The sequence below is a fragment of the Bactrocera neohumeralis genome, chromosome 3 (genome assembly GCF_024586455.1).
Source record: "Bactrocera neohumeralis isolate Rockhampton chromosome 3, APGP_CSIRO_Bneo_wtdbg2-racon-allhic-juicebox.fasta_v2, whole genome shotgun sequence".
In the NCBI taxonomy this organism is placed as follows: domain Eukaryota; kingdom Metazoa; phylum Arthropoda; class Insecta; order Diptera; family Tephritidae; genus Bactrocera; species Bactrocera neohumeralis.
Window position 1 is genome coordinate 60984513 of NC_065920.1, and position 13188 is coordinate 60997700.

Consider the following 13188-nt stretch of genomic DNA (forward strand, 5'->3'; position numbering starts at 1 on the left):
TCGTTAATCGAATCGATTCTATCGCCAAACACGCCGGAGCGACAGTGACTGCTTGCACTCAACTATCAGCAGCTAGCGCAGCCATGCTACTATGCGCAAATGCATTTTTATACCCTAAACAGGATATTATAAGTTTGACACGAGCTTTGTATCCTGAAGGAAATGTTGGAGACCCGGTAAAAAATATATATACTATATATAATGACGTGCATGACGAGCTGACCTCTGTCTGTTTGTCCGTATCTATATAAGCGAACTTGTGCCTCTATTTTTGAAATATGGATCTCAAATTTTGCACATGTCCTGTTCTCACCAAGGGGCTGCACGCCTGTCGGAATCGCCGTTGTCAGGCCACTATAGCATATAGCTGTCATACAAACTGAACGATCGAAATCATGTCCTTGTATGAACAACTTTTTCGTTTGACTAGTTAACTTCACGAAATTTGGACTAGGCTATTATTTAAATCAATATTGTAGTATCCAAAGAAATTGTTCAGATCGGACGACTCTAGCATATAGCTGTCGTACAAACTGAACGATCGAAATCATGTTCTTATAAGGAAAACTTTTTGTTTTATCAAAATATCATCGCGAAATTCAACATGGATTATTATACAAGCCAACGATATAATATCCGAAGAAATTGTTTAGATCGGATCACTATAGCATATAGCTGTCATACAAACTGATCAATAAAAATTAAGTGCTTATATGAAAAATGTTTTTATTTGATAAGATATATTCAGGAAATTTGGCACATTTTATTTTCTAAGGCAGCAGTACAATCTCCGAACATATTGTTAAGATCGAACCACTCTAGCATATAGCTGTCATACAAACTGATCAATCAAAATAAAGCTCTTGTATAGTAAACTCTTTTATTTGACAATATACCTTTATGAAACTTGGCATAGATTATTGTCCAAGATCGCGCTACAAACTCCGATTATAAAAAATGCAACTGTGCAGGGTATTATTGCTTCGCTGCAGCTGAACTTAGCAGTTTTTCTTGTTTAGTTTTCATGTGGCAACAAATGAGTTGACATTGCGGATGGTTGCTTCCTTCATACTCTGCAGAAAAAAAAAAAAAGAAATATATTAGAAATCAGTCACCCAACCCGAGAGTGAAGCAGTCTGGCTGCCAATTGTTGGCACATCCTTTGAATCGCTGCACTGCCGCTTAGGTGTTTGTGGAAATTGCCAGCCAACACGTTATACGTTACAGGTTGCTTTAGCTACTCTCTGCTGTTGCTGTTGTTGTTTATATAAAAATGTACACATGTTTACTAATACGCTCTTCGATATAATATATATCTCCACATATTGAAAATCTTTTGGCAGCGCTTATCGCCAGCTTGGCATTAGCGGTATTTGTTTTGTCACGCTTGACTTTTGACCGAAACGATTTTGCTTGTCCTTTGGCCTTCAGCTTGCGCCAAAAGCGATTTGCTGCCATGCTCAATATTCTCCTTTCACTAATTTTCTCAACTTTTGTTTTTCTTTTTGTTTCCCGGCGCTTTGGCCTCGTCTCAATCTATTTTTTACACCGATCACTTTTGGTACTTCATTTTCCCTTTTTTGAATTCTATTTTATTTTTCGTTTTATTTTTCGATTTTTTTTCTTGCATTCGGCATTTGCCCATTTAATTGCTGCTTGTTGAGTTTATTTGTTGCTTGACTGCCTGTGCTTGGCGCTAAGTGGGTGGAAGGCTGCTACACAAATAGTCTTCTGTTCAGTTAAAGCAAAGAAAACGAAACATATTTTGCCTCCCACTACTCTGGCAACACCTTCTCGGCACGAAAACTTTGCCCTCAACCAATTTTCTGGCACTGCGTTTTTTTACTTTTATTTGTACTTTGCCAATTTCCTGCTGCCTGGCCTCTTTACCCTTGTCTATTTATTGCCGGCAACATTTCCGGTTTATCTGCAATTTCGGCAATTTGTTCGAATCTTTTTTCTGTTTGTTTTTTGTCTATTTTTTTAGACTTTTTTTAGTGTACAGCAATCTCTTTGCGCTCATTCAACTTTGATAATTTTCGGCGGTTTGCTTTGCTACTGATTCTAGGAGATAAATTTTCACCGAATTGTAGTGTAATTCAATCATAGAATAACTGTTTATAAATTGAGAAGAAACTAAAATAAATTAAAAATAAACTGAACCGAAATAATAAGAAAATATTGAGCAAGTACCCTAATTATAGTTTAACTAAGAACGAGAAACAAATCTTCTGAACATCGCACATGTAATTCACAAACATATTCTCAAGATCAAGGTTTGCTGCCAAACACACGCTTCTTTTCTCATTAAGAGCATGATCGCAATATGGCCTTTATGTTTTGAAGACTATTTCTTTCAAATGTTGGCCGCAGCTACGTCTGAGATAATCCATCCGTTGTTTACAATTTCGAGCATTTCGACTGGTAACTGGCGAATGATATGCGTGATGTTTTGCTCCAAGGCCTCAATCGAAGCGGCATTGTGTGCTTAGACTTTGAACTTTAAGTATTCCCACAGGAAAAAATCTAACGATGTGATATTATCATACGATCTTGGTGGCCAATCGACCGGCCCAAAACGTGAAATTATCTGCTCGCAGAAGTGTTCTCTCAATATATTCATTGATGGATGTGATGTGTGGAAAATGACGCCGTCTTGTTGAAACCAAATGTCGCCGAGATCACAAATTGCAATTTCAGGCATTAAATAGTCGGTTATCATGGCGCGATGGAGCGAATGGTGTCGGTTACGTTCTCACCGGCATCATTTTTGAAGAAATGTGGACCGATGATTCTACCGGCTCACAAACCACACCAAATCGTTGTTTTTTGCAGATGAAATGGCAGCTCTTGAATCTTTTCAGGTTACTCTTGGTCCCAAATGCGGCAATCTTGCTTTTTTACCTTCCCATTGAGTCAGAAATGGACCTCATCGCTAAACAAAGTGCGGCTCGAAAACGTTGGATCTTCTGGGAACTTTTCAAGGGATCATAAAGCGAATGTCGCTTGGGAAAGTCTAGCGACTTCAGTTCTTGCACAAGCTGTACTTTGTGGGCTTTCAATTTAAGATATCGACGTAAAATGCGTCGTATATATCAATAATTTGTTCAAACTAAACTTCCTTTCGATGAATAAATTTATATTTAAATAAAATTTTACAAGTTTTGGAGTTACAGGTAGTCTTTTTATTAAATGAAATGTCGAATATCTTACACTAAAAAACCAAACTGAATTGTTAACTTAATGAAGTGTTTCAGAAAGTCCCTTAATTTTTTCAATAAGCGAATATTGTGAATGAAAAAGATCAAGGTAATTATTTGCTTAATAAAGCCTGCCAATATCGTAAGTTGTCGAATTTCTTACATCTTCTTACAGACAGTCTAAAAACAACAATATAATTTAGTGACATCATTAAGGCTTCCAGACAGTGTCTTAGTTTAGTCAGTTAGCGAATTTCTTAGGCCAAGAAAACCAACCAAATAATGCTGACTTAAGTAAGTGTTTCCGAGAGTCTTTTAATTTAGTCAATTAGCGAATTTCTTAGACTAAAAGAACCAACCAAATATTTTTCAGTTAAAAATGTTAAGTGATGATTTCTTAACTTAGAGAGTTAGCGAAATTTTTAAGCCAAAATAGACCAAATAATTTACTGACTTAATTGAGCTTTTCAAACAGTGACTTAATTTAATCAATTAGTGATCATCTTACATTAAAAGCTTTAAAATAAATAATGGACTTCATTAAGAGCGAGTTAAGTACTTATGGCATAATTAAATCAAACTAAATATACTCAATTTATTTTACTTAAGTTAATTTTCATTAAATCAAGTATTTTTAGTTGAGCTTCATTTATTTAGAATAAAATTTAAAGATTTTCTAACTCCAATGCAATTAATAATATAAAATAATTTATGCATTCAAAAACTATATTAAATAATAAATTAACGTATATTTCGCAATGATTTTGCTTTAGGCCATTACCTCTGAACGAGCTACCTTCCGCTGTAGTTCATTTCCTTTATTTCCGTTTATGTTATTTTTACTTACACTGTTTAATACTCGTCGCTTCCTCTGTAAGTAATGAGTCGATGTAATGTTTGTGATAAACTTTAATTGACATTTTCTTACTGCGTTCATTAGCTTCTAGACTATGACATTTGGCGCTACAGTCAATGCACCTAAAACTACTTTTACACATTAAATGTTGGCAGTATTTCGTTGCAATTTTTCTTCGAACAGCATTTCATTTCTTTTTTTCGGTCGCTGTTAGGCAAGCGTGTCGTAATTATATGAATTCTGATCTAATCGATAATGTTGTTAGCGTTTAATGGGCGATACGGGCATGAAGTGCGAAGTGTTCGTCGTGTTTTGAGCGTTGGTTTTGAGTTTTGTGGAATATTGCAGTTGGCAAAAACGTCGTGCAAAAGGTTTATGTAAATGATTGGAGAGTAAGAACTATATATAGCACGAAAACTGATATCGGCATAGGCCTATGAATGCTTAACGTTGCGCTTTTCGATTGTAAAATGTAGGTAGTATGAGAGATACTAGAAAATATATAATTAAAAAAGAAAAAATAATTTAGCATAACTAGTACAGTGAGCAAAAAATCGTAAAACTTTTTATTTTAAATTTCACGCGAAAACACAGGCATCGAAATATTTTTTTCTAGGTTGCTATGACTGCCAGTAACATCTGTGCCAAATGTTAAAATAATCATTAGTGTTTACTATACGCTTGAATTTAGTAGTACTAAGAAAAGTTTTTGTGTTTTTAGTACTAAAAATTCGTTTAGCAGTAAATTGTTGCTATACCTTGATTTAAATAGTCTCTGAAACACGATAAAATAATTTTGGGACTAAATTTTTGGTACAACGACGTGAACGGGATTGAGTTTTGTGATACAAATTTTGCTGGAGGAATACAGATATGACTTTTAAAACAAAAAATATTTAAAAAAGTTTATGATTTGAGTACAAAAAATATTTACTAAAAAAATTATGATTTGAGTGCAAAAAATATTTACTAAAAAAATTATGATTCTAGTACAAAAAATATTTACTAAAAAAATTACGATTTTAGTACAAAAAATATTTACTTAAAAAATTATGATTTTAGTGCAAAAAATATTTACTAAAAAAATTATGATTTTAGTACAAAAAATATTTACTGAAAAATTATGATTTTAGTACAAAAAATATTTACTAAAAAAAATACGATTTTAGTACAACAAGTATTTACTAAAAAAATTATGATTTTAGCGCAAAAAATATTTACTAAAAAAAATTATGATTTTAGTACAAAAAATATTTACTAAAAAAATACGATTTTAGTACTAAAATTTTGTGGTACTTTTTTAATACTAATTTTTTTCTGCATAAAAATTATTTAGAGTCCTTGATTCAAATTGCCTATACTAGAGGAGCTTAGATCGAAGTTTTTTAGTACAAATTAATATGGCTTGGATTATAAAAAGTATTTGCAGAAAAAATTAAATTTTAGAACTAAAATTTTGGTACTAAAATTTACTAAATTAATGGTTAAAATTTAGTACCAAAATCTTAGTTCTAAAATATTTCTTTGCATTAAAATTATTTAATTGATTTAAATTTTTTAGTACAAATTGGTAAAATGCATTAGACTTCGTGATATAAATTCACAGGTACATAGATATGAGTTTTAGTACAAAAAATATTTTAAAAAGTAGTACAAAAATATTGGCTATAAATTTTTAGTACTAAAATTTAGTAAAAAGTGACATTTTAGTACTAAAATTTATTACTAAATTTAGTAAAAATTAACATTTTGGTACCAAAGTTTTAGTTCTGATTTTTTTTAGTTCAAATTAGTAAAATGCGTTAGACTTCGTCATATAAATTTACAGATACGAGTTTTAATACAAAAAATATTAAAAAAATAGTACTAAAATATTAGCTACAAACTGACATTTCGGTACTAAAATTTAGTAAAAATTAACATTTTAGTTCAGATTTTTTTAGTACAAATTGGTAAAATGCGTTAGACTTAGTGATATAAATTTACAGATATATAAAATATTGTAAAAAATTAGTATTAACATTTTTGTTATACATTTTTTAGTACTAAAATTTAGTAAAAATTAACATTTTAGTACTAAAATTTGCATTAAAATTAGTGACATAAATTTTGTATAGATGAACAAACATGACTTTCACACGACTTTTTCCAAAATATTTTCCATACGAGGCTCAATATTGCTGTTAAGCGCGTAGTTCTTTAACTAACATAAACTATTTTGTTTCTCCTTTCAGCAATTTTAATAATAATTTTAAATAAATTATAAAAATATATATAAAGGAATAAAAAATAAATTTAAAATAACAACAAAATAATATAAATTGAGTCAACAAAAAAGCAATCACTTGGTTAAACTACGACTTCCACGTGCAAGCGTTAGGGAAACACTGAGCAAACCTTACAGATTTTTTTTGTAAAGAATAATAATAATAATTTAGAGAAAGAAAAGCATTACAATCACAAAACAAAGTATTCCAAACAGGTAAAAGTATCTTTAGCTAACAACAAATTTCCCTCCAATTTTTTTTCGTCCACACAAACAACAACGGCGTTGACAACAACTACAACGGCGTGCCATTTTACAACTGTGTGTGTGTGTGTTTGTGTCGATGCAACGAAATGGCATAAACTGCAACAACAACAAATTGATGTTATGAAAATGCAACAACAACAAATGTATGTCATGAAAATGCAACAAAAACAACTATGCGAAATGTCGTGAAAATGCAACAACAACAACAACCATGCGAAATGTCATGAAACTGCGTCTCTGAATTTGTTTGTGGCCACTAATTAAAATGTCAAATTGCACAATGCGCTTCCGCTGCTGTTGGACGCGACACCATAAAAACCCCGCCACGCGGCAAATGTCCATTATGATTGTTGTCATTGTTGTTGCTAATGCATGTACGTTGCTATGCGCGTGACCGCATCAAAATACCATTGCCGCATGAAATTGACAACCAACAACAACACATTTGCATCCACCATTGCCACCACCAAAACTACCGTTATTTCTCGAAACAATTTTGACATATCATTCAATGCACTGCATGCCAATAATGATGATGATGACATCGCATCTACTGACACATCTCGTTATCTCCGATGATTTTCGGCTCACGCGGCATGTCATGCCATCCACGAATGACTGAAATGGTATACCAAAAACAACAAAAAATATATATGTAAACAAAAATAATGAAATATGCAAACGCTAATTAAAGAAAATTTATATTAAATAAATACAACTAATTGTCCTGGTACAAAATGCATTTAAAAATTTTAACTAAAAAAAATTAAATCACAAAAATACGCAACGAATTGAACTGTCAAATAAACGCACGAAAAAAAAACACATAAAAATATATTGAAAAAATTCGTACCAACGGCAAACGTCACAAACACAAATTGAAAAAAAAACAACAACAACAAAAAATAAAAAAACACCACGTCTGCGCTTACGACCACATTTTTTCTTTGTACTGTCACTCTTTGCCGGAAAATGTCATTGCACTTGTCTGTCTGCACTTTAACTCTCATTTATTATTTTCGTATTTTGCCCCTGCGCTGACTTGCACTCTGTGACGCCGATGTCACAAAACAACAATGGCGCTCGTTAACTGTATATTTGTTAACTTTTATATTTGTAATACATTCGCGTTGCTGTGAACGTTCGAAAACGTTGTAACGGTAAATACAACTGTCAAACGCTGGCAAATGTCAACTGTCAAATTATTGATGTGTCATTGTAGTCCGCATGCCAGCTATACTTGACAAGTGAAACGAGAGCAAAGCACTAGCGAGCACGAATACAGCAAGCGAAAGCAAGAGAGCGATATAAACAATTGACAAGAAGAAAGAAAGCTGGAAAGCAAAATAGTGGAGAAGAGTTGAAATTTTGCTAAATTAAAGAGACAGGCGAAATTACCAAGTGCAGTTACGTTTAAGTACAGCGGTGACACGAATTGAACAGTAGATGATAAAAGATAAGATAAAAGCTAAAAATAAAGCTTCGTAGAAAGCATGAAACATATGAATAAGAGTAATGTGGTGCTAAATATGAGCAAACAAAAGAAAGAAAGCTGAGAAAATTTGTAAAATTAAATTAAATTAAAGCTTGAGATTACAAGAAAAAGCTCACAAGCAAAGCTAAAGTTGAGGGCATGCAATAAAACTGTAAAATATAACGAAATAAGAAAAAAGTGATGCCAAGATAGGCGTTAAGAAACGCATTTAAGGAGATAAAGCGAATATAAAACGAAGATAGCAGGAATATAACCTTCCGAAAGCTTCAGCTGCATACGAAAATCGCATAAAAAGCTTGAGTAAAGCTCATATAAAGCACATAAAAGCTTTAAGATCAGCTGTTTTGAAAAAACTCTTAAAAAGCTTGATAATAAAAAAAGCTTTTTAAAGCACAAAAAAGCTTTAAGCTCATTTCAGCTAGAAAATAAAATTGAATTTCGAAAAAGTAAATCAAGAGTGATTGATCTTGAGTTAGTGCGAGAAATGTGAAAAAGCACGAAAGCTCCTAAGCATTGCACAAGCGCATTGAAAATTAAAAAAGAAGCTTTCAGCATAATTTGAATGAACAGAAAGTATATGAAGACAAAAAAAGTAAGAAGAAATATATAAAAGAAAAATAACAACAACAACGCTTTTAAAATATATATACATTATATAAAACAAAAACAATTAAATGCCGCCTGCAGATCAACTAGCCAGCGAGTAAGTCTAGTTGCAGCGGTTACTACGAAAGCTTTAAAGAAAATTGCAACGTAAGCAAATTTATTTCGCAAAAAAAACAAGAAACAAAAAGAAAATCACCAGTAAAGCAATCACTTGCCACTCAAAACTTCCACACCTTTATTGTTGTTGTTGTTGCTGCTGCTGCTGCTATCGCTTCAGAACACAGCTCAACTTAAAAACCAATAATATGGGGCTGCAAATGGCAGCACTGCCAGCAGCCAACAATTATGTTGCAGTCACACAAACACCAACAACAAACACAACCAACAACAAGCCACCCACACACACAGTCATAGCCGCCATAGCGTGCACTGTGCGCAAGCTTAACAGCGCGATTTCAGCCACGTCCAGCATAGCCACACTATTGCTGTTGGTATTGTTAACCTGGAATCCAACAACAACAATTGGCGTTGATGCAGTCCGTGAGTACAAACAACTTTCAATATTTCACAAATTAATTTTATATGCGATAGGTATATATTTATATGCATGTAAGCGACATACATACGCACATACTACAATATATATTTTTATGTATGTGTGTGTATGAGTCGTTTTTGCAATTTCTTTACGCAGTAATTGCATTATTATTTGCATGAACAAGTGATTTTAATTGAATTTCACTGAGGCATTGTAAGGTAGTAAAGTAAGTTAAGACTGTTATAACTATTATATATATTCTTATGTGTTTATATGGCGTTATTTAAGTGATATAGCGGATATATGCGTATATTATTTACATAAAATTGCGAGGTGTGCTGTTTAAATTACAAATTATGAAGCTGAAAGATGTATTTATCCATTAAATTATATTTTTTTCGAGGAACTTGTGAATGTATACATACTTATATATATATATTTGAGAATTCTACAGCGTTAACTATTATATAAAAAAACATGAAAGACATGTCTGTGACCTAAAGCAAGAGTAGCTTTAGTCGAGCTGGTGTATATTCATTTATTATATACATATACACAATAGCTCTCATATACCATCTGATCAAATTGTCCCGCACAGCCAAAACGAAAAAAAGTTTCACGTATTTTCAATACAACTCTTTACTACCACCTTCGAAACAGGCTCCTTTTGAACCAATAAAAGCTTACCAACGCATAATCAAACTTTCAATACACTTGGCACATACCACGGCTGCGGTGAAGGCTTCTTCAGTGAATTTTTTCGGTTTCAACGCCTTTTTGATGCGCCAATCGCCAGCTTGTTGCACAGTTTCGACATTATATTTCACAAATCCATATCTCACTACCCTTAGTGATGCATTTGATGAATGTAGTGTTTGCAGCTACGTTGTGAAGCATATCTTTTGTGTCCGCTACTCGACGCCTTTTTGCAAGCGATTCAGATAATTTAGTACGAGTCTAGCAGTGACACACTTCATACCGTAACCATTAACCAAAATGTGCTGAGTCGATTCATCCATAAAAGCAATTGAGATACTTTGCTATCTCTACGTTGTCAACACGACATTTTTTCAAGCATGGTTGCTGTAACTTTTCGGTGTTATCGTCATTAAAAGAGGTTGTTGGTTGACGGGCAAGAGACTTGGCTGGCTTTACAATCTACACTGGATGTTTTTAATAAAGTGGACTACTCAAAAGTAGACACAAACAAATATTTTTAATCGTTTTGTAGTTAGGATTTCATCAGAAACACAAAATTTTATAAAAAACTCGTTCTTTTTTGCTTATTTTTCACGAAAAATTCGACAGATAAACCTCTCGTGTCAATAGCTCTCAAACAAATAGTAAATCCCACGAACATAAAAAAGCGAACAGTCGCTAATTTTCCGAATAAACACTGATTATATTCAGAATCCTCCGGATTTTGGATAACTTTTCTCTACCGTTAAACATGCTAGACGAATCCGTTTGAAAACTTCCTTAAAATACTGTTGTGATATGGAGGCTACGAAAAGAGGCGAGTTTTTCATATCATCATTCACCTTATCGATTGTTAAATGAAATCGATTTACCCACAATTTTGTGTATCTATCGAATTAATAAAAGACTTTTTGAAAGTAATTTTCTTCCAAACCAATATTAATAAAAGACTTTTTGAAAGTAATTTTTTTCCAAACCATCAGAAATATTCTCAATATTGTAGTCACAAGGTTAAAACATTTAGTGTTATGAATGAATATGAAGTTTTTTTCTAGCTTCTTCTTTTATGGCTACAATGTTTTAGTAGTCAGCAGGTCGCCTTGAAGACATGAGTATGTAATAGTAATCTTCAACCTATCGAAAAAATATTTTCGAGTATAACGTACCATAGAACCCCAAGCTGAAAATTATCAGCCATTTAACATTACTCTACGTTTTCATCTACTTCAATTTTATGAGATTGGTGCTGCCTGCACAATCTTGCAGAGTTACTAAATGTGCTTAAGTAGCTCATTGTAAAATATCATTTAGGTGAACACTGTGGACATTTCCAAACACAAAGATCTCATCGTTTTCAGAACTCGTATGTACATAGTACCTTTTGCTGATTATCTTTGTATATTAATGCAAATAATAGCAATTTGCTTTTGTTCTTTAGAATCGTTCTAAAAAGTTTATTATCGCATTGAGGAAAAAGTTCAGGTTACCTACATAAGCATACTATAAGGTTTAAAGGTCTTATTTTCCGTGGTTCGTATAATCTGATGCCGATAAAATTAGCGCAGGTTTGTTCCATAACTTATAGTCACTTGAACCTGAAAGTACTTATGTAATTTCATAATGTCATAATAATTTCGTAAATCTCATATTTCTCATAGAAGCCTTTGAGATCTCTTCAATGAAATTTGTCACCAGTAAAATAATTCTTCATAGCTAGAAACAGGTAGTAAACATTTGATAATGAGGAACTCTCAGCCAAGCTTGGGAACTTTTTTGGGAGACACTAACGATGTCTGTGGGCTAGTGTTGTCATGCTGGAAAACAGTTCTTCCTCTATAGAGCAAATCCAAGCGGACACAGAGCAAAACGACCAGCCCACCCTTTTCGCTTGACGTCGTTGTAAGTGTCCCATCATCATAAATAATAAGCATTCGCTTCAGAAATGAATCTATTTTTTTGTGAATTAACAGCCATTCGCATTGTCTCACGGCTGGAAAAGCAGTAAAATATGGCGTCTGTTCTTTTTGTCGATATTTGACATGTCTTCAAACAATACTAAGTCAAGCTATCACACAAATATCTAAAGGTTTTGTTTTTACCACAAAATTGTATCCTTTAAAGACCGTTGAGTGAAATCTAACGCCCTTATACAAAGCCAGTTACAGATTACTAAAACCATCTATAGGCAAAATAATGTATTTATTCTTATTGGACACTGTATTTGCTAAAAAGTTCATTTCATCGTTAATTGTGTTTAAGATTTGATCTAAACACTATTTCGTACTTTCGTATTAGCTCTTGAATTATAGTCTTGAAAATGAGTTTCTATTAAGTTCGAAAGTTTTCGTCCGTTGAACTGTTTCAAAGTATCCAATGTTTAATTTTTTCTCTCTTTTTGATGATCTCTGATATATTTGTAGCGATAAAATTAGCACTGTCTATATTTTGGACCAAAGCGGTCGATTTTTTTCAGAATCGATCGAATTTTTATATACACTTAATGAATTCATGCCCATAAATAATTCAGCTTATTAAACTGAACTATTTAGCTGGCTTATAAGAGATGTTTAGAACACGCCCTAACGCCAACTTATCGATTTTTAAGCACCATTTAGTCTCATTTTTTGATAAATAGTGCACAGAAAATGATGAAAATAGATATCCTGCAAACTTTCGTAAACTTTTCTGTAATTTTGTTGTTAGTGGTTCTTAGCGAGACTAAAAATTTTGGCCAGAATATGACTTCCATTTCTAATCCTTGTTATTAATTTACCCATACTGGCAAAGCCAACCACTAAAACCCCTTTAATTAAAGTCCAAAATTATGCCACATATAAAAGTACGTAATGAACAAAATTCGGCAAAGAAAATTATGCGTGGAATTAAGGTTAGCAAAACAAACCAAAAAAGCTGCATACCCACATCCTTTACACTACTTTCGCACAGGCCACTACCACGAAATCAGCAGAATAATATGTAGACGCAGCGCGCCAAAAACGAAAAATACTAGACAGAAACATATTTTGCCGAGCAAAAGTTCAACTAGAGCAACAACGCGAAAGTAGAGTGAAACAAGGAAACAAAAATCGGGCAAACGAGCAAGCCAACACAACAAGTTGCGCAGTTATTTCGCAGTTTCACAGCTATTTAGCATACTTTTGGGCGCATTTGTTTCTCGTTGCGCGCCTCTGCGCCTCTTTTTGTGTGGGTTCACCACCACATATATATGCATATATGCTTGCCACTTTTTACACTTCATAT

At 33.0% G+C, this 13188-nt stretch overlaps 1 protein-coding gene across 7 annotated transcripts in view; it reads left to right on the top strand.

Annotated features, from left to right (window-relative positions):
- LOC126752855 (tyrosine-protein phosphatase Lar) overlaps positions 1 to 13188 on the top strand; it is a 966561-nt gene that overhangs the window by 433229 nt on the left and 520144 nt on the right. For all 7 annotated transcript variants that reach the window (XM_050463852.1, XM_050463853.1, XM_050463854.1 and 4 more), the window contains exon 6: positions 7812 to 9230. In XM_050463852.1, coding sequence (XP_050319809.1) covers positions 8996 to 9230 — 235 coding nt within the window. In that variant the 5' untranslated portion in view covers positions 7812 to 8995. The remainder of the gene's footprint in view (positions 1 to 7811; positions 9231 to 13188) is intronic.